Consider the following 22,457-nt stretch of genomic DNA (forward strand, 5'->3'; position numbering starts at 1 on the left):
GAGGACCAAAGACTAAAAAATAAGATCAAATTGTGACTAAAATTTTCCACTACCTATAGAGAGGGATTTTACACATGCAACAGAGAGTGGGCCCCTTTCCCTGTCATGCCTGTAACTCACCAACTTGCTCCGTGCTGAAGAAGCAGCTATCGTCACTGGGATTAAAGTAGTGCAAATCCCCTGGCCAGAATCTTTGGGAGGGTAGTCCCTGGCACAAGCCCTTTTATGGTACCCCAAACCACTGAAGGAAAGGGCCAGGCTGCTGGCAGAGGTGTGGAAGAGGAAGCTTCACTGGGTGCTTTCCACTGCTCCACTCAAAAGAAAGATCATTTGGTTATGTTTATGACAAAAAATGGGGAGGGCAGTGTGTTTACAAGAGGGTTTTGCATAGTTGATAGAGCATGGGTCTTGGAGTCAGTATAATAATAACGATAGTATTTGTTAACTGCTTACTATGTGCCAAGCACTGTTCTAAGCACTGGGGGAGATACAGCATTATCAGGTTGTCCCAGGTGGGGTTTATAGTCTTAATCCCCATTTTACAGATGAGGTAACTGAGGCACCAAACAATTAAGTGACTTGCCCAAATCACACAGCTGACAAGTCACAGAGTGGGGACTAGAACCCACAACCTCTGATTCCCGAGCCTGTGCTCTTTCCATTAAGCCATGCTGTCATGGTTTCTAATCCCCGCTTTGCCAATTGTGTGTTGTGTGACCTTAAGCAAGTCACTTCTCTTCTCTGTGCCTCCCTTAGCTCATCTGCAAAATGGGGATTGAGATTGTGAGCCCCACATGGGACAGGGAGGGACTGTGTTCAACCCTATTTGCTTGTGTAAATCCCAGCGCTTAGTACAGTGTGTGGCACATAGTAAGTGCTTAACAAATACCACAGTTATTATTATCATCATTATGGTATTTATCACTAACTACGTACCAGGCACTCAGCTAAACGCTGGGGTGGACACAAATTAATCAAGCTGAATACAATCCATGTCCCACAAGGGGCTTACAGTCTTAATCCCCATTTTACAAATGAGGTAATTGAGGCACAGAGCCGTTAAGTGACATTCCCAAACTCACAAAGCAGACGAGCAGCATAGCCAGGATTGGAAAGCAGGGCTTTTGACTCCCAAGCCTGTTGTCTTTCCTATAGGCCATGCTACTTCTCTGATGTGTCTTCTGCTTTTCTCTTTTTTCCAACCTTTTTTCCCCCACTCATCTTGAAACACTGTCCTTGTCCCCACTGAAACCCCATAACACTGTAGATGCAAGAAATTAGCAAATATCATTTTAATCACAAATTCCACTTCCATTTGATGGTAAGAATTTTATAAGCGCCCGGAAGAATATTTGCAGAAAGTACACATTACATTTATATAAGCATTCTCCACATTTTTATAATAGTACTTTATAAGATAAATGTTTCAAATTCTATTTTATCAAAATTATCACATGAATTCTAGATGAACAAAAAGGTTGTAACCACATGAAAAATCTGCGTTTAGCTTTCATTTAAGTGCTTGTTTGCACTGAGCTATTTCTTATTATCAACTAAATTTTGGCACATATTTTCTTCTATGGTTGTCACATGTTCTACTAGAAAGTCAAATGGAAATCTCCAGCTTTGAGCAGGTAATTGTATATGCTAATTAAATTTATTAACCAGGTTCAACCTAAATCATTACAATAAATTATCACCCTTCTGGGTCTCAAACTCAAAAATACACCTGATTCACTTCATGCCATACTAATCTATTATAAAAGTCTATTATTCTTTTAATATGGGATATTCAAATAAGCATATATGCATTTCTGAAATCTATACAGTAGTCTCAGGAAGAAGGCACTGAAGAGCATTTTAGGAAGACGACGTGAGTCAAGTTTCCTCTTGAGATTGTAAACCAGAATGAAGTTTCACACACAATAGCATTACACTTAAAAGACAAGATGAAGAACCGGAGTAGAGAAATGAGGCCCTGCCTTCAAAAGAAGGATAAGGTGGGCAAGAAGCCACCCTTCCCAACCTTTGCAATACCTGCAAAATTGGAGTAGTTTCTCACTGACAATTTCTTTGCCTTAATGTTGAAATGTCCTCTTCAGGAGTTTCAAATTTTAACTACTGGTATTTTGGAATGGTTAAAATTTAGCCTTTTTTTTTTCCCTCCTTTTGAAGGTCCTTATTCTATGTTTCTAGTCCTTCCCCATTTCAATCACGGGTAAAATATCAGTACTTACTAGAGATTGAGTGCTAAACGTGTACAGAGCACTGCACTAATCATGCCCCATTTGCTTTCCATACACATACAACTGTCTCCGTGTACAAATCAAAGCCATAACTACCAACAAACTCAACGCCCTCATTTCCCTCTCTCCCTGCCAATCTTGGACCACTAATCCGCAGCTCTATATCACCTCCACTCCTACACATGAGTTGTAAGCACTGCTGGTGGAAATCTAAATATCAGGCCAGCTTTGCCCATCTAAAATTCATCCTTACCTTCTTTAACTATGCCCGGCAACATTATTTCTCCATCTCTATTGAGTACCAATCCCGTTGCCTGAGTCAGTTTTTTCAGTTTAACTCCATCTTCAAAGCCTATACTGCCCACCCCACAATTCTTGTCCACAGTGATCTGACCACATACTTTACTAATAAAATCTCAATCAATCAACTATATTTATTGGGTAGTTCCTGTGTTCAGAGCACTGAACTAAAAACTTGGGAAAGAACCCCCTGAAACTATCAGGCATAATTTCTAAAATCTCCTCTTGTCCTCAACCAGTTTCTCCATCCTCCTGCCCCTTCATCAACTTTTCTTTCTCAGTAGACTCATAAGAGTTCTCTGGACTCCTCTCCTTCCTCTTGTGAATCCAATCCCATCCCTTCACATCTTATCAAAACACCTATTCCCTCCTTGACTGACATCTTCAACCATTCACTTAACAATGGCTTCTTCCCCACAGTATCTCCCTCCTACCATTCCTCTACAAACTCCTTGAGTGAGCTGTCTACATCCACTGCTTTCACTGCCCCATGCAATCTGGCTTTGACTCCCTACATTCCATGGATACTGCCACAAGATCACCAATGAGCTCCTTCTTGCCAAATCCAATGGCTTCTACTCCATGTTAATCCTCCTAGACCAGTGCCTTTGACCAAATTCTGATGGTCCCACCTTCACAACATCGCTAAAATCCATCCTTTCCTCACCATTCAAGCTATTACCACATTAATGAAACTACTCATCCTACCCCACCTAGATTACTGCATAAACATCCTTGGTGACCTCCCAATCTCCGGCTTCTCCCCATTAAAGTCCTTACTTCACTCCACAGCCTAGATTACCTTTCTACAAAAATATTCAGGACATGTCATCCTCCTCCCCTCAAAATTCTCCAGTGGTTGCCCATCCACCTCCGTATCAAACAAATACTACTCATCATTGACTTTAAAGCATTCCATCATCTTACCACCTCCTACTTCACCTCACTTCTCTCCTTCTGCAGACCAGCCCTCACATTTTGCTTCTCTAGTGCTAGTCTTCTCAATGTGCCTCTAGCTCACCTGTCTTGCCACTGACCCCTGGCCCCCATTCTGCCTCTGGCCTGGAACTCCCTCCCTTCTCAAATCAAACAGACAGTTACTCTCCCCCACCTTCAAAGCCTTTTTGAAGACCCATCTCCTTCAAGAAGTCTTCCCAGACAAAGCCCCAGTTTTCCTCATCTTCCACTCCCTTCTGCATCACCCTCGCCTGCTCCCTTTGCTCTCTCCACCACCCCAACCCAGCTGCCTCCAGCCTAGAGCACTTATGTATATTTATTTGTATTGATGTCTGTCTCTTCCCCTCTAGACTGTGAGCTCATTGTGGGCAGGGAATGTCACTGTTTATTGTGGTATTGTATTTTCCCAAGTATTTAGTACAGTACACTACACACAGTAAGCACTTAAATACAACTGAATGAATGAATGAATGAATGTGGACTACCACCTCCTGGAAGCATTATCCAATCTTAGTTTCACTGACACTATCCTTCCCTGGTTCTCCGTGTAGCTCTCTGACCAGTCCTCCTCAGTCTCTTTCACAACTTCCTCCTCTGTCTCACACCCTCAAGGAGGTCACTCAAGGTTCAATACTGGGCCTCTTTCTATTCTCCCCCTCTGCCCACTCTCAGAGAACTGATTCACTCCCACTGCTTCAACTACCATCTTTACATGGATGATTCCCTAATCAACCACTCCAGCCCTGATCTCTCTCCTTATCTGCTGTCTCACATTTCCTCCTATCTTCAGTGCATCTCTACTTGAAAATTCTGCTATCTCAAACTGATTCAGTCCAAAACAGAACTCATCTTCCCAAACCATATCCTCCCTGTGACTTTCCCATCACTGTAGACAGTACCACTATCCTCCCTGTCTCACAAGCCCACAACCTTAGCATTATCCTTGACTCATCTCTCATTCAACCCACATATTCAACCTGTCACCAAATCCGGTTGATTCTCCTTTCAAAAAAATAATGAAAATCCATCTTTTCCTCTCCTCCAAACTGCTACCACATTGATCCAAGGACTCCTTCTATCCAGCTTTAATTACTGTGTCATGTTCATCACTGATCTCCCTGCCTTCTCCCTCTCTCTCAATCCAGACGGTACTTCACTTTGCTGCCCGGGATAATTTTTCTACAAAAAATATTTCAGTTCCTAACTCTCCACTCTTAAAGAACCTCCAGCAGTTGCCCATCATTTCCAGATTCATTCATTTCATTCAATTGTATTTATTGAGCACTTACTGTGTGCAGAGCACTGTACTAAGCACTTGGGAAGGACAAGTTGGCAACATATAGAGACAGTCCCTAACAAACAGCGGGCTCACAGTCTAGATGAAAGATAATAATAATAATAATTGCATTTATCAAGCGCTTACTATGTGCAAAGCACTGTTCTAAGCGCTGAGCACTGTTCCAAGAGAAGGTAAACAGAACCTAGCAGATTGTAGATTTCTCCCCTCAAGACTGTAAATTCATTGTGGGCAGGGAACATGCCTGCTAATTCTGTTGCATTGTTTTCATTCAATCATATTTATTGAGCGCTTACTGTGTGCAGAGCACTCTCCCAAGTACTTAGTACAGTGCTCTGCACATAGTAAATGCTCAAATATCATTGATTGATATTTGAAGCAGCGTGGCTCAGTGGAAATAATATTTGTTGAGCATTTATTTTACAGATGAGGGAACCGAGGCTCAGAGAAGTGAAGTGACTCGCCCAAAGTCACACAGCTGACAGTTGGCAGTGGCTTTGGAGTCAGAGTTCATGGGTTCAAATCCCGGCTCTGCCAACTGTCAGCTGTGTGACCTTGGGCAAGTCACTTCACCTCCCTGGGCCTCAGTTCCCTCACCTGGAAAATGGGGATGAAGACTGTGAGCCCCCCGTGGGACAACCTGATCACCCTGTGACCTGCCCAGCGCTTAGAACAGTGCTCTGCATAGAGTAAGCACTTAATAAATGCCATTATTATTATTATTGATTGTAGGAGAGGAGTTCAAAAAAGTCGTGAAATAGAGAAATTGAATAGTCACTGATGGAGGGTGGCAAACATTTGCATATAGCTATTGAATATTTAAGCACTTAGTACAGTGCTTTGCACACAGTATCCACCCAATAATAATGATGGTACTTGTTCAGTGCTTACTATGTGCCAAGCACTGTTCTAAGCACTCAATAAATGTGATCCAATGAATATCAAACAGTGCATCGTGTTGGGTATAGAAAAAAGTTTCCCCTTTGAAATAACTCTCTCATAATAATAATGATGATGGCATTTATTATGTGCTTACTATTTGCAAAGCACTGTTCTAAGCACTGAAGCACTGTTCTAATCCAAGGTTTGGGAGAAGGGAATGGCCATTTTTCATATTTAGAACTCCATTATCACCATCCAAAGCAGTTCTTAAGAGCAAAACCTCTAGAATTGAATCAGTGCTCTGCACACGGTAAGCGCTCAATAAATACGATTGAATGAATGAATCTTTAGGGAATCTCTCTTTCTGCTCTCACCAGCATATAGAGCGGTCACCAAATCATGCTTCTCTTGTATAATACAAGATACAAGAAAATCAGGTTGGGGACAGTCCCTGTCCCACGGAAGACTCACAGTCTTAATCCCCATTTATAGATGAGGGAACCAAGGCCCAGAGGAGTGAAGTGACTTGCCCAAGGTTACACAGTGGACCAATGGCACAGCAGGGATTAGAACCTAGGTCTTCTAATTCCCAACCCCGGGCTCTTGCCAAAAGGCCATTCCTTGGCAGAGTCTACCAGCTCTGTTGTAGTGTCCTCTCCCAACCGCTTAGTACAGTGCCCTGTCCACAGTAAGCGCTCAATAAATACCGTTGATGATAATGACATAGAGGAGCAGGTGTTAGCAGTAGCAGCTCCCTACTTTGATAATAATAAAGATGGCAATTGTAAAGCGCTTACTATGTGCAAAGCACTGTTCTATTCATTGTAATTTCATCTCATCTATCTTGCCATTGACCCCTTGCCCACATTCCACCTCTGGCTTGGAACTGCCCCGCCCCGCTTCCCTCCACCTCTTGATAATCACATCAACACAGATGTGATGACAGATGATCACTCTCCCCACCTGCTAAGCCTAGTTACATAATCATACCTCCTGCAAGACAACTTCTCCAATTAAGTCCTTATTTCCCCTATTCTCTCTCTCTTCTACGTCATCTATGCTGTTAGATCTGTACCTTTAATCACTTGATATTCTCACCCCACCCTCAACCCCACAGCATTTATGTACAAATCCATAATTTAATTTACATTTCCCCCTCTAGATTATATAATAATAATAATGATGGTATTTATTAAGCGCTTACTATGTGCAAAGCACTGTTCTAAGCGCTGGGGAGGTGACAAGGTGATCAGGTTGTCCCCCGGGGGGCTCACAGTTTTAATCCCCATTTTACAGATGAGGGAACTGAGGCACAGAGAAGTGAAGTGACTTGCCCCAAGTCACACAGCTGACAGTTGGCGGAGCTGGGATTTGAACCCATGACCTCTGACTCCAAAGCCCGGGCTCTTTCCACTGAGCCACGCAGCTTCTCAAGGAATATGTTCCTTGGGGGCAAGGAAATGCCTACCTACTCAGTTTTATTGTACTCTCCCAAGTTTTTAAAGTACAATGCTCTCTACCCACAATAAATTTCATTGATATATTTACTGATTACCTATTTGTAATTTATTTTGTCTGTCTCCCTTTACACTGTAAGCTCCTTGTGGATGGCATCAGCCTTACCAATTCTATTGTATTTTACTTTCCCAAGCACTTAGTTCAGTGGTCTGAACTCAACTCGCTCAATAAAAACTATTGATTGGTACAATACAATTAAGTAGGTAGGCATGATCCCTCCCCAAAAGGATCTTAGCACCTATATGTAGATCCTTTTGGATCGAGCTCTGTACCTTAATTTATTTTTCATATATTCATCCCAGCCGTTGCTGCAATACTTTGTATACTACACATTTCAAAAGAATGCTATTTCCATAATGATAATAAGGATGGGTAGCTGAGGTAAGTGATATTTTTCCCCCAAAGAGTGATAGTGCTAGAATATACTACTGGAAGCTTATAATATTACATCTAAGGCAACTTTGTTAAAAGCGCTGTGGAGACCACATGATCAACTAATTCTTAAGGGGACTAGTTCCATTAAGCTAATTATGAATGTTTACCCATGAACAACAAACAGTGCAACACATGTTTTGAAATTCCCTTCAAAACCATGTTATTTTATCATTTCAAAAATTCTCATTCTATCCTGATATTAAAATAGAATATACATTTATATTCTATTTTAAATTGATGCTGACCAAAATATTGCAATTTAAAGTGGGATATTTTGAATACATTTTGAATATCAGGAAAAATAAACAGACTGAATTTTCAAAGTTGTTTTATTTTGTTATAGAAAATAAAATAATCCCTTGGGTTAGCCAATTAATTTTCATCATGATCACGTTAATGTCTAAAATGGAGACATGAGAAGTATCTTATATGCACTTTCAAAGTTAAAATAGATTTATGCTGTTAAATACATTTTAATACAAAACCTTGTTTTTACAAAATCCTGCAGTGCTTTGTACAGAATATAAGCATCTGTGTATGTCATTAACAACACTATGAATGACATCATAATAAATCAGATATACTGTATCTTCATTTTTGTTTGCATTTTATTTTCCAGCTGCTGGTTTCAGAAAATTGCTATTGGAGTTCTTCACTTCTTCATGCAAAGCACAGAGTAATTTGCAAAGTCATGCAAGGATGAAAATGTGATTGAAATATAGGAATTTTTTCTAATGAAAAATGTTACATTATAAATTATTAGAAAAAATATTTCAAAGTTATATTCTTTGCCCACTAATTTGAGAATATTCTACATTTATAAACATAGGCTTGCTAAGAATTTGCTTATCAAATGCAGAGCCCTTAACACTCTGTACAGTGTTATGACACTTTTTTAATATATTTACACCTGCTTTATATTACACTTATCAAAGATTTTTTGAATATTCTCAAGTTCATGCTCTATTTCAGTCTCCATTTTACAGAAACTAGAATTTTTAATGATGAAAACAGAAAATTTCACTATAAATGCACACTTTAGTTGGAAATGAATGCAGTACTCTTAATTTATCATACCACTTAAGACTAGGATGGGTCCATCACATTCAGTTCTGCCCAAATGTGTGCTTCAATACACAGTTTGGTTAGGGAATGTTTTTCTGACAATACAAACCTGCTTTAATTTGGCATGCTGAGTTATCAAAAATAAAACCTGGTTGTATGCAAGTGTGCAGTGTTTTATCAGGTGGGTACTACAGTGTAAATTGACATTAATGGCAGTTTTAACTGATGCCACCCTTTCTTCTGAATGTGTAAAAGCTTTCTTTTTTTTTTTCCCCTAAGCACCTTGAACATCCACTATCCTATAGGGAATGTGTCCACCAACCTTGTTGTATTATACTCTCTCAGGTGGTAAGTACAGTTGTCAGAGATGCAGCAAGGCCTTGGGGACAGAGAACAGGCCTAGGAGACTGAAGGACCTGAGTTCTAAACCCAGCTCTGCCACGTATCTGCTATTTGACCCTGGGCAGGTTACTTACCTTCCCTCTTCCTCAGGTACCTCATCTGTAAACTGGGGACTAAGATTGTGAGCCACATGTGGGACATGGACTATGTCCAGCTTGATTACCTTGTATATACCCCAGTGCTTAGTACAGTGCTTGACACAAAGGAAGCACTTAATAATTCTGAAAACAAACAATAAGCCCCACTCAAATACCTTTGCATAGACATGAGCAGCCTTGCTCGAAGTCACACAGCTGGCCAGAAGCAAAGCTAACACCAGAATCCAGATATGCTGACTCCCACCCAGATTCTCTCTACAACACTCCAATGCCATAAACTCGCAGTTGGCCTCATAAGTCCTTAAAGTCATCAATATTATTCACATGAACCTGTTTCGCTCATTGCATTCTTAAATTTGACCTAAAACCCCGGATTTTGATGTGGGTTTGGAGGGTTTGCCAAGAAAGAAGGTGGAAGAAGAATCAGCAAGAAAATTGAATTAATGTAATTGTGCACTTCATCAACAATACCACAGTAATTAAGTAGAGATCCTGTTTTATGTATCTTGATACCTAAATGCTAGAGTCCACAGATGTACTCTGCATAAGATATTTAACCATTATCTATGCAGATCCACAGAAACCTCTCCTAAGGATTAATTGAAAAGAACTTTGTGGTAATTGATTAAACTATATTTTCAAACCCAGAATTTCCAAGTCATTAACTTGCATTTCAATTTCTCCCTCTGTCTCTTGCTGTCTCTCCTACCTGGACCATCCCAGTCATCTGTTTCCACATCAAGTTGCACCGGTTTTTCTGACAGTGTGTCCCCATCTAATTCAGCTGCTTCGTGGATCCCCTCTTCTTCACCTAAAAATAAAACAAAATATATCTTTAAAGATGACCACTGCATTTAACACCATTTTGCTGGAAGGTAATGAGTAAATGCAGATTGGTTACCCAGAGCTGTCTAATAAATGTAATGACTAGCTCTCACATCTTGTGATTTGAACAGTTGGGTAGCACAGACTGAATGAAAATAAAACATATGTAAATGTGGCTCCAAAAAATCTTCTCTGTGTTCATTCAATCTCGAAGAGTGTTACTTACACTACGTATAAAGGTAATTAGCAACAGCTGCCAATAAATGATAAGGACTTAAAGCTTTGATTATGATTTCCCTGACATCATTATAGCCAAAATGATGTCAGGATCACAGAGGTCCATTCAAGAAGTAAAATTTAACAGTTCTAGTTTCTCTGTTTTTTTTTCTGAGTTTATAGGTGGGCCTGTAGAGACAAACATTCCTTTTGTAAGATCATTTTTAATTATAGAAATAATTTGGGGTCCTGATCTGCTCAGGATGGGCCTAAAGGTCAGTGTCAGTCCATTGCTTGAGTGGTGTCATGTCACAGTTGGCAGCTAGATTCCACTTGTGCTATCTTCATGGCTGCCTCAGAAACTTCCCATAAACACCTGTGTCATACTGAACCAAGGTTTTCCAGGGATTTCCACACTCAGTTGCAACACTAGTAAGTCCTTAGATTCTGGAAAGGCTGTCATCAAGTTGCAGGAGAACACCAGACCTTTGATACGAAGACATCAGCGGTCAATTAGCTAGAATTGACACAGGTGCAAAAGAGCACAAATCCAATGTCAAAAATCCCACATCAGTAAATATTCACTGTAGAGTTCCAGGTTATCGCTTTTCAGTCCTAACATACTGAACACATTTAGTTGCAAATCCCCCTGTTGTTATAAGGCTAAGAAGTAAAGTACCATTAACATTGGAAAGATTTGGGCAGATTCTGTGATAACTTTTCAAACTCCTAATGGTTTGCTCCATGAAAAGTGGGCTAAAGGTAACATTTATGAGGAATGATAATAATGATAATGACGGCAATAATAATACTAACTGGTATTTGTTAAGTGCTATATAATCAAGCACTGTGCTAAGTGCTACAGAAAATACAAGATGTTCAGATTGGACACAATACTAGTCCATATGGCTCCATAAATCCACTTACAAAAAAGGAAGACAGTGATATCACAGGAAAATATATTTTTCTCTATTATATGTCCCCAAGTGTTTAAAACGGTGCTTTGCACAAAGTAAGCATTTCAATATTACTGATTGACCCTCACATATTTTTGATAATTCTTAAGAGCCTGTAAAAGAGACATGACTTAAAGACTTCATAAAGAACAAATGTTGATTCACTAAAACACATGATTTATTTTTGTAATTATTTCATTCATTCATTCAATCATATTTATTGAGTGCTTACTGTGTGCTGAACACTGTACTAAGCATTTGAGAGATAAGTTTTCTATTTAGCTACCACTTTCCTAAGAAACAAAGATGCATTCACATTTACATGGATTCCACTGTTAGCTTTTTTTAAAATTTCATTGTATCCCTTCTTTTAAACAAAGGAATGCTGAAAGGTATTGTCAATCATGAATATATTGCCTTGTTAATTCATAGAAAGAAGGAATGTACTTGAAATACACATATTATAAACATGCAAATTATAGCTTTGTGGGTATCACATAATCAAAGTGAAAGTCTACAAAGACACTTGCACCTCGTAAGGTGTATTATCAATTTTAAACAATTCACAGGCAAGGTGTAAGACAAATGAAATACATCTGCATAGCAGAAAAGAAATGGAAACTGAAAAAAAAAAGATATGACTAGAAATTGAAGTGCAGTACCATAAAATTACAGGAGATTCTTGAGTTCATTTGTAGCTTTATTCGGATGAGGGATAGGAAAGGGAAAGGTTCATGGGCAGTTAGGTACCAACAAGTAAAAGGCCTCAAAATCTATCCAATCAACTGCATTTATTGAACAGTTATTGTGTGCAGAGCACTGTACTAAGCTTTTGGGAGAGTACAATATACAGATATGGTAGACAAGTTTCCTGCTCACAAGGTGCTTACAATCTCAAGGGGCAGAGAGACTTTAAATTAATTATGGATACATACATTTAGTGCTGTGGGGCTGAGTGGGATGAAAAAACAGTTCAAATCCAAGTTCAAAGACAACAGCAAAGGGAAAAGGAGTAGGGGAAATGAGGTCTTAATTGGAGGAGGCCTTTTGGGAGATGTGAATTTAAGAAAAGGCTTTGAAGGTAGGGAGAGCGATCATCTGTCAGATACGAAGAAGGGATTTTCAGGCCAGAGGTATGACATGGGCAGCAAGTAGCGAGATAGACAAGAAAGAGGTTCAGTCAGTAGGTTGGAGTTAGAAGAGATAAGTGAGCATGCTGGGTTGCAGAAGGAAATCAGCAAGGAAAGATAGCAGTGACAAGGCGATTGAGTGTTTTAAAGCTGATGGAAAGGAGTTTCTGTTTGATGAGGTCATGGACGGGCAACCAGTGGAGGTTCTTGAGGAGTGGGAAACAGGGACTAAATACTTCTGTAGAAAAATGATTCACATAGCAGAGTAAACTATGGCCTGAAGTAGGAAGAGACAGGAAGCAGAGCAGTCAACAAGGAGGTTGATTCAATAGTCAAGGCTGACTAGGCTAAATGTTTGAATCAGCTTGGTACCGTTAAAATGGAGAGGACTGGAAGACTTTTAGTAATGTTGTGAAGGTAGAATCAATGGGATTTGGTAACAGACAGAAAAATCAATCAGTGGTATTTGCTGAATGATTACTATGTGCAGAGAACTATATTAAGCACTTGAGAGAATATAATACAACAGAATTAACAGATGCGTTTCCTGCTCATAACTTAACAGTCTAGATGGGGAGACATTGAGGAAATGTGGAATGATGGAATTAATCAATCTGCTTGTTGGGCTTTGACAAAGGCTTAGCAAATCCTTTTGGGGGTTGTTCATGGTCAAAGCTGACCACAGTCACAATTCTGCCTCCCAACACCATTAGGTCCTAGGGCCAGATTGTTAAATAAGGATATTTTCTAAAGGATTTTGACCAAATATCACTTAGTGCCAAACCAAAATTATTCAGTTTAGAAATGAAATAACTCAAATGTCAAAGTGACACTTCAAATGATAATAAAAGTACCACAAGCACTATTTAAACACAAATCAGGGTAATGACAATTGTATTTTTATTATTATAACCCTATGTGCAATGAAATGGTCTGTTTTTGTAGTAATATAGCATACAAAATTAGAGCACAACTGAGAATATCTTAAAATAATGGTAAAGTGGTACAAAATAGTCAATTATGCACAATCAACAATAATAATGATGACATTTGCTAGACACTATGTGTGAAGCACTGTTCTAAGTGCTGGGGAGGATACGAGGTGATCAGGTTGTCCCACGTGGAGCTCACAGTCATAATCCCCATTATACAGATGAGGTAACAGGCACAGATAAGTTAAGTGACTTGCTCAAAGTCACATAGCTGACAATTGGCAGAGCTGGGATTTTAACCTATGACCTCTGATTCCCAAGCCTGTGCTCTTTCCACTGAGCCACGCTGCTTCTCTAATAATGATGGTATTTCTTAAGCACTCACTATGTGCCAAGCACTGCTTTAAGCTCTGGGGTAGATACAAAGTAATCAGGTTGTCCCACATGGGGCTCACAGTTTCCATCCCCATTTTACAGATGAGGTCACAGACACAGGGAAGTTAAGTAACTTGCCCGAAGTCACACAGCTGATAACTTGTGAAGTCAGACTTAAAACTCATGACTTCTGACTCTCAAGCCTGTGCTCTTGCCACTAAGCCAAGCGTTTTCCCCTTACAGTACTAGGAAATGTTTTAGACTATCAGCATGGATAGAAGTATAGGTTGATCATATAAATTTATTCTGAAAGTACTTTAATGTATGACATTATTTTTTCACTTTAAAAATAATACTGAATCTAGCTAGGTGGATAAAGGAATAAAAATAATTTGAAACCAAGTTAAAAAGTGAGGTTGGCATAAAAAATTTGCTCAATTTAAGGATTCACTTTATAGGGTCATCCAGTGGATCAATGCATCCATACTGATTCAAGGATATTGGCAGCAAGATAATATTTAAATAGTTTGAGACTTGACCTTCATCCCTTGTTTCAGGATATATGAGATCCACGGACATTTCAGAAACAGAAGTGGGTGGAACTTCTACATTTAAGTCAATCTTAAAAATTGACCTGAATTGAATGCCTTCTGGGGAACAAAGACACCTGAAAGAAATTTTGCAAACATATTGGACCCTTTTCTTGGTCTTGAAACTCCATCTTCACCATCTAACAGGACTAATGGTAATCTCTGCCAGGTTGCCTGTAACACCGTAAAACAAAGGTCAGAGAAGCAGCATGGCCTAGTGGATAAATATAGGCCTAGGAGACAGAAGGACCTGTCCTGCCTCCACCACTTGTGTGCTCTCTGACCTAGGACAAGTCACTTCACTTCTCTGTGCTTCAGTGACCTCATCTGTAAAATGGGGTTTAAAACTCTGAGCCCCATGTGGGACAGGGACCGTGTGCTACCTGATTTGCTTGTTTTCACCACAGCACTTAATAAAGTACCTGGCACATAATAATCAGTTAAATACCACAATTATTATTATTATTATTATTATTATTACAATGATTTACTCCAGATGCTGTCTGGAGAAAGCACTGAGACAGTTTTAGAGAGAATGACTGAGATCAAAGAACTGCAAGCCTGATAAAATGGGTGCTCACTGAAGCCCACGTTGTGCAACTTAGACAAGATAAGAAGCCTTCCAAATTTGAATTGAAGGTTTCGTATACTAATCCAAACCTAAAAACTTTTATGAATCAGAAATGCACTCCATATACTCATTTAGACTCTCACACACCTCACCACAACACCACCAAAAAATAGCAAAGGCTTCACCTTTGCTATTACATTATAATGGTAATAATAATGGTATTTGTTAAATGCTTTTACTGTGTTTCCATCAGTCATCTAAGCATTGGAGTAGAAACAAGATAATCAAGTCAGGCACAGCTCCTATCCTACATGAGGCTCATCTTCAATTATCTCCTCAACAAACCCTCTATCACTGAAGATACTAGAGTGGAAGTCTTGTTTTCCTATACTGGCAGGCAAACGTAGTTTTTAATGAAGACACGACTGTAATCAAGAGACAGGATAAATGGTGAAGCTCACGAATCAAATGGCCAAGATCTACAGGCATGATGATGTGCTGCTTAGTCGCCTTCCTTAACATACAAAAAAAACTGAGGAATTGCCACAGGATTTCAAAAATACCACTATCTTCAAGAAGGAAAAGGAGAGTTAAGTGCACAAGTTATCATGGGCATTAACAGATCTTGCCCAGAAACTATTTCTAAACTATTTCAAAAATGCCACCATCTTCAAGAAGGAAAAAAAGTGAAGTGCAGAAATTGTAGTAGGCATTAATAGATCTTACTCAGGAACTATTAAAAAAAAAATTAATCTTGTGCCCTCAGAATGCAGTGAAGCTTTAGACCCCAGCAAGTTAGTGTGCAAACGATGTGTGCTGCACAACAGATGTAGAAGATATTCCTCTGAACAACTTCTTCTTGGAACCACCTAAAATTCTGCTTATAGGGAGCAATTCATATATGGGACTTTTCATTTTAAAATGTGAGAACATCTTAATCTACTGGGCTCAATAAGCAATCTAAACAGGATACTAAGCCCTGAACTGCAAAAAAAAAAAAAAAAAAAGAAGCCATCTATGCATGGTATTAGTACTTTTTAATTTCTTTACCAAAAATGATATATATACATATATATACACATATATCCATTAATTCAATCGTTCTTATTGAGCACTTACTGTGTGCAGAGCACTGTACTAAGCGCTTGGGAAGTACAAGTTGGCAACATATAGAGACCATCCCTACCCAACAACTGGCTCACAGTCTAGAAGTCTCTCTCTCTCTCTCTCTCTCTCTCTGAGAGAGAGAGAGAGAGAGAGAGAGAGAAGCAGCATGCCTCAGTGGAAAGAGCATGGTCTTGGGAGTCAGAGGCCATAAATTCTAATCCTGGCTCTGCCAACTGTCTGCTGTGTGACCTTGGGCAAGCCACTTAACTTCTCTGGGCCTCATTTACCTCATTTGTAAAATTACGATTAAGACTGTGAGCCCCACATGGAGCAACCTGATTACGTTGTATCTACCCCAGCAATTAGAACAGTGCTCAGCACATAGTAAGTGCTTAACAAATATTATTATTATTATTATTATTTGTAATATAAGCAGCAGCATGGCATGGTGTATAGAGCACAGGCCTAGGATTCAGAAAGTCATGGGTTCTAATCTTGGCTCTGCCACTTGTTTGCTGTGTGACCTTGGGCAATTCACTTTATTTCTCTGTGACTCAGTTACCTCATCTGTAAAATGGGAATTGCGACTGTTTTTCCCACATAGAATAAAGGACTGCATTCAACCCCAGCACGTAGTACAACATAATAAGTGCTAAACAAATGCCATAATAATTAACATTATTCTATAGATGCAAAAATGCAACATCAAGGCAGCAAAATATTTAGACCTTATGACAAAAGTATTCAGCCCATGTGGGACAGGATGGCTATTACCTTATATCTATTCCAGTGCTTAAAACACTGCTTGACAAATTCCATTATTATTGACACACAGTAAGCACTTATCAATTACCATTTTAAAAAAGCTCACTATGTTTTCAAACCTTTATACTGTGAGCCCCCAATATGATGATAATAATAATAATAATAATAATCGTGGTATTTGTTAAGCACTTACTATGTGTCAGACACTGTACTGAGTGGTGGGGTGGAATATGTATGGTGAAGAAGCTCTAGTTTATAGGGGAAGCCAGGATGGTACCAAGAAGGAATTATTTACAGCAGACTACCAACACATTCCAATTTACTCATGTTCTTTAATCCCTGTAAATCCTCTTTGAAAATTATTTTAGGCTCTGTTTTTCCACATTCACTGACAAATACCTAACAAGGTATTTATGGTCAGACAGAAATGTTATAGCAAAACCTTTCCTCTGTTCTAGCTCCCGTATTCCACTTCACCTTATGTAAAAGGATCTAGTGGAGGTAGAAATAAAAAAAATGAAGAAAATAAAAGATTCTGTAAACAATGAGTTTGAACGAGGGGAAGAATATAATTAATTGACGGTCTGAGTCAGTCAGGAGAAACAGGTAACGGAGTGGCAGCGGCATGAGAGAGAGTCGAGGGCGGAGACTCGAGTTTACTGCGTTGAAGAAGGTAACAGTCAACCACGTCTGTATTTTTACCAAGAAAACTCTATGGATACACTACTGGAATGATTGCAGATGGAGGTGGAGCATTCTGGGAGAGATGAGTCCTTGAGTCACTATGAGTCAGAGATGACAACGGCATAAGACAAGACAAGGTCAGGACCATAAAGTGGCCTTTGTCTGGTCCCCAGTCTGCCCAGTGCCAGGCAGCCACCCTATACTCATTCATTCAACTGTATTTATTGAGCACTTACTGTGTGCAAACACTGTATTAAGCGCCTGGGAGAATACAAAATAAAAACACATTCCCTGCTCACAAGGATACAGTCTTGAATAGGTGACAAATTAATATAAATAAATTACACATATGTACGCAACTGCTGTGGGGCCAGGAATGGGGATGAATGAAGGCAATTAGAGTGACACAGAAGGGAGTGGGAGAAGAAGTGGCATGGGGAAGCAGCATGGCTCAGTGGAAAGAGCACGGGCTTGGGAGTCAGAAGTCATGGGTTCGAATCCCAGCTCCGCCACTTGTCAGCTGTGTGACCTTGGGCACGCCACTTCAGTTCTCTGTGCTTCAGTTCCTCATCTATAAAATGAGGATGAAGACTGCGAGCCCCAAGTGGCACAACCTGATCACCTGGCTTCCCCCCCCCCCCAGCACTTAGAACAGTGCTTTGCACATAGTAAGCGCTTAACAAATACTACCATTAATTAGAAGAGGAAAAGAGAGCTTAGTCAGATAAGACATTTTGGAGGAGGTGTACCTTCAATAAGGCTTTGAATGGGGGGAAGGCAATCGTCTGTCAGATATAAGGAGGGAGGGTGTTCCAAACCAGAGACGGGATGTGGACAAGCGGTAGGCAGCGATAGATGAGATTGAGGCACAGTGAAAAGGCTAGCATTAGAGGAGTGAAGTGTGCAAATTGGGTTGTAGTAGGAAAGTAGCAAAGTGAGGTAGGATGGGGAAAGGTTATTGAGGGCTTTAAAACCAATGGTGGGGTTTTTCTGTTTGATGTGGAAGCCTCCAGGGTCTCTCAGGGCGTCGTTCTCTTCTCAGAAATTACCCTCCCCTCTAGTGTGGGTGGGAAAGTTATCAGGAATGATTTGAAGAAGGATTCTGAGCAGTCCTGGACAAATTGGTTCAGTTCCCCCATTTCAGGGTGGTTCAATTGCTTTGATTCCTCCAGAAGTGGCAAGAGCAGTCCTTCAGATGCTGATCCTCTAGCACTTTATGAACCGACTTATTGGTCTGTTTGCCCATGCATTCATTCATAAACCTGCACAAACAGACTGTCATAACTACTCTATTTGTAAATACCTACTTTCCTATGTTCCCAGTTAGAATGTAAGCTCCTTGTGGACAAGGAGCGCATCACTTCTTTTTTCTTGTTTTTTTTTTTTTCCTCCTCTTGGTCCTTCCCAAGTATTTAGTAAATGCATTTCATCAGGCTGATGCTCAAGCAAAACTGCTATTACAATTGCGGCTTTTGATTCTAGACCTGTCCTATGTGGGGATATCCTAAACAAACCTAGATTTAGGGAATTCAAGACCCTGTGCACACATTCTGTTCAATAAAAAATTAGAAAAGCAGTGGGGCTCAGTGGAAAGAACACGGGTTTGGGAGCCAGAGGTCATGGGTTCTAATCCCAGCTCCGCCACATGGCTGCTATGTGGCCTTGGGCAAGTCACTTAACTTCTCTGAGCCTCTGTTGCCTCATCTGTAAAATGGGGGTTAAGACTGTGAACCCCACATGAGACAACCTGATCACCTTGTATCCCCCCCCAGCACATATAACAGTGCTTTGCACATAGTAAGCTCTTAACAAACGCCATCATTATTATTAGTATAATAATAATAATAATTGGCTGGGTATAACCAGCCAGAGGAACTTAAACTTTCTAAAACAGGAGAATTGCTCATCTTTCCACCCCTAGCCATGTGCCCAGAAAATGAGAATTTAGTGCATTGCCAAGGACTACATACAATGAAAGCAATTATATACTACACAGTCCTCTAGCAATCTGTATAATTTTACTCCTCTTAATAATAACTGTGGTATCTGATAAGTGCTTACTATATGCCAGGCACTGTACTAAGTGCTTAGGAGAATTGATTTACTGTTAGCAATAAACAAGGAAAACATAGGTTCTTCAATTTAAGAGGTGTCCAAATCTTCCCAGTTGGGAGTCAGGAGACCCAAGTTCTAGTTCTGCCACTTACATGTGGTACAAGTCTATAGCAACTCACAACTTTTCTGAGTCTCAAGCTCCTCATCTATAGAATGAGGATAAAATACCAAGTGCCCCTCTTCTTAGACTGTGAGGTCTATATCAGACAGGTTCTGCATCTGATCTGATTATAATATTAGGACATAACGTGGCCTAGTGGAAAGAGCATGGGCCTGGGAGTCAGAAGGACCTTCTAATCTTAACTCCGCCACTTGTCTGTTGTGTGATCTTGGGCACTCAACCTCTCTGTGCCTCAGTTAACACATCTGTGAAATGTAAGATTGTGAGCCCCATGTGGGACAGGGACTCTGTCAAACCCGTTTTGCTCATGTCCATCCCAGTGCCTAGTACAGTACCAGAGGAAATGTTTAACACAAATACCACAATTATCATATTTTTTCTACCCCAGTGCTCAATATAATGAATGGCACAAAGAACTCCCTACCTCTCCTCACCAGTAATACCAAAAATCTCCCTACTTTTGAATCCTTTCTAAAATCCTATCCTTCCAAGAAGCTCGCTCTCATATATTTCCCACCATTCTGAGTAATATCTCTTCGGCCAACTCCAGCACTTTTTTTTTATGGCATTTGTTAAGTGCTTACTATGTGTAAAGCACTTATGAATTATTATTATTATTACTACTAATGATAATAATAATGACATTTATTAAGCGCTTACTATGTGTAAAGCAATGTTCTAAGCACTGGGGAGGTTACAAGGTGATCAGGTTGTCCCACGGGGGGCTCACAGTCTTAATCACCATTTTACAGATGAAGTAGCTGAGGCACAAAGAAGTTGAGTGATTTGCCCAAAGTCACACAGCTGACAATTGGCAGAGCCGGGATTTGAACACTTGACCTCTGACTCCAAAGCCCGTGCTCTTTCCACTGAGCCATGCTGCTTCTTGCTGCTTTATACCTTCCTTAGCACTCATGTGTATATGTCCAATGTATTTATTTTTGACCATTATGCTTGTATTTTAATCCTTATACCCCTGTGAGGTATAAAGGAACATACTATTTCATTATTATGTACTTCTTAAATGCCTAGTACAGTGTAGTGTAGTAAATAGGTGCTCAATACATTCTACAACTACTACTACAGCTTAATATCATTACTACTGTAATACTATACCAACCAGCAAAGTGTACCTACTCTATCAGTTTCACCAATACTGTTCCTGTTTCCTACTAACAAGATCTGATCATACATTGTCTTTTACTGCTTAATCTGTCTCTAATTTCATTAAATCTTATTTATTGAGAGCTTACTGTGAACAGAGCATTGTACTAAGTGATTGGGAGTGTATAATATAAAGACACCTTTCTTTCTCACAATGAGCTTACAGGTTACAGACTACCTAAGAGAACCACTGATAATTTTACTTTTTGGCACAGTTCATTATATTAACTTATTTTAATTGGTTCTTGAACTTATTTCATTGAATAATTTTTCATTACTAATGCACTGTGCATTAAAATTAACACCAAAGCTAAAGATTACAATAAGAATCTAATTAGAGGAAACCAAAGGGATACTGGGCACTGAAGTTATAGGGGGGAAAACAAAACACAAAATATGAAAAATCCTTCATTTGCATACTTGAAAATAGAAATGTAACTGAATTTTAAGAAGCTAAACATATTTAATTGGATAACTACCTCACATATACTAAAGGTCCAATTCATGAAAACGAAAAATAGAATTAGTGTCAGGGGCTCACAAATATCTTTAATATTTTGGAAATTATGCTCATGGAGTTAATGGTTTTCCATTTCAAGATTAAACTCTTTTGTTGCTCTTTAAAAAGATATCATGAACATTTCTTGGCCCATTACATTATTTTCTTAGAAGAGCTTTCAGAAGTAACAGGCGATCTATAGAAGAAATTGAAGTTGTTATTGAAAAGTATAATGCACAGTAAAAGTTATTACAATACAGTGCACTGGGAAGTGCTGGAAAAATACAGTGTTTTCAATATGTGAAGGAAATAGAATGCCTAAGTATCAAATAAATGGTGCATTTTGGCAGAGACATGTATAGTTACTTAATTTGTCAGAAGAAACAATTTCAAAAAATAAATATTTGCTTCATTAAAATTTAATATTTATGGATAAATTACAGTTTTGCATCAGTCCTTTTTCAATACAATTTGAATTTATATCTACCCCAGCACTTAGAACAGTATTTGACAATGTTAAGCACTTAAGTACCATAAAAAAAACAAATAGTTGTAACATTTGAAAGTCATCATGCAAGCAAACAGTTATTCTTGATGCTGCTCTTTAATCAATGCTATTCCTATCAATATTAGCCTCTTATAGAATATCTTTTACAATACAACTATTGAACTTTCCAGGCTAGCACTGTTCACAGTAGCTGGTAGTCACCTTATAATGTATTTTGCAATCTGCTAAATCATCAAAGTATTTTGTAACAATAGACAGTTCAGAACTGACGGATCTACTTTCTTGTTCACAACTGCTTATCACAGAATAGATATCATATATGTTTTCCAGGTGCTTCCTATAGTTAGGATACCTTCACAGAAGCCACTCGTGAAAGATAAGGTCATAAAAGAGATGAAAAATGTGTAAGCTTCATACACTCATGGTTTTGTCATCAGACAAGATAGCTTTGGTTAAAGGACTATAACAGTCACAACAAAAACTGCAGCTCACATTGGAGGTTAAGATTTCATTTATGTTTGCTCAACCCAACAAGCTGCACAGTGCTTGAAAAGATTGAAACATCATTCAATTAAAATAAGCCAATTTTGTAAAATGTTCATGTGGGGTAGTGACTGTATAAGCACATTCAATACTGACAACCTCAAGATGCAGGTTTGATTCTCAGACAGAGCACTCTCAATTCCAGAATTAAAAAAT

The 22,457-nt window shown here is 39.2% G+C and overlaps 1 protein-coding gene across 2 annotated transcripts in view; it reads right to left on the reverse strand.

The window, feature by feature from the left end:
• Positions 1-22,457, reverse strand: part of ZFPM2 (zinc finger protein, FOG family member 2) — a 535,407-nt gene that overhangs the window by 393,940 nt on the left and 119,010 nt on the right. For both annotated transcript variants that reach the window (XM_038745899.1, XM_038745898.1), the window contains one exon: positions 9,910-10,011. In XM_038745899.1, the coding sequence (XP_038601827.1) occupies positions 9,910-10,011 (102 nt within the window). The remainder of the gene's footprint in view (positions 1-9,909; positions 10,012-22,457) is intronic.

This window comes from Tachyglossus aculeatus, chromosome 4, assembly GCF_015852505.1.
Source record: "Tachyglossus aculeatus isolate mTacAcu1 chromosome 4, mTacAcu1.pri, whole genome shotgun sequence".
In the NCBI taxonomy this organism is placed as follows: Eukaryota; Metazoa; Chordata; class Mammalia; order Monotremata; family Tachyglossidae; genus Tachyglossus; species Tachyglossus aculeatus.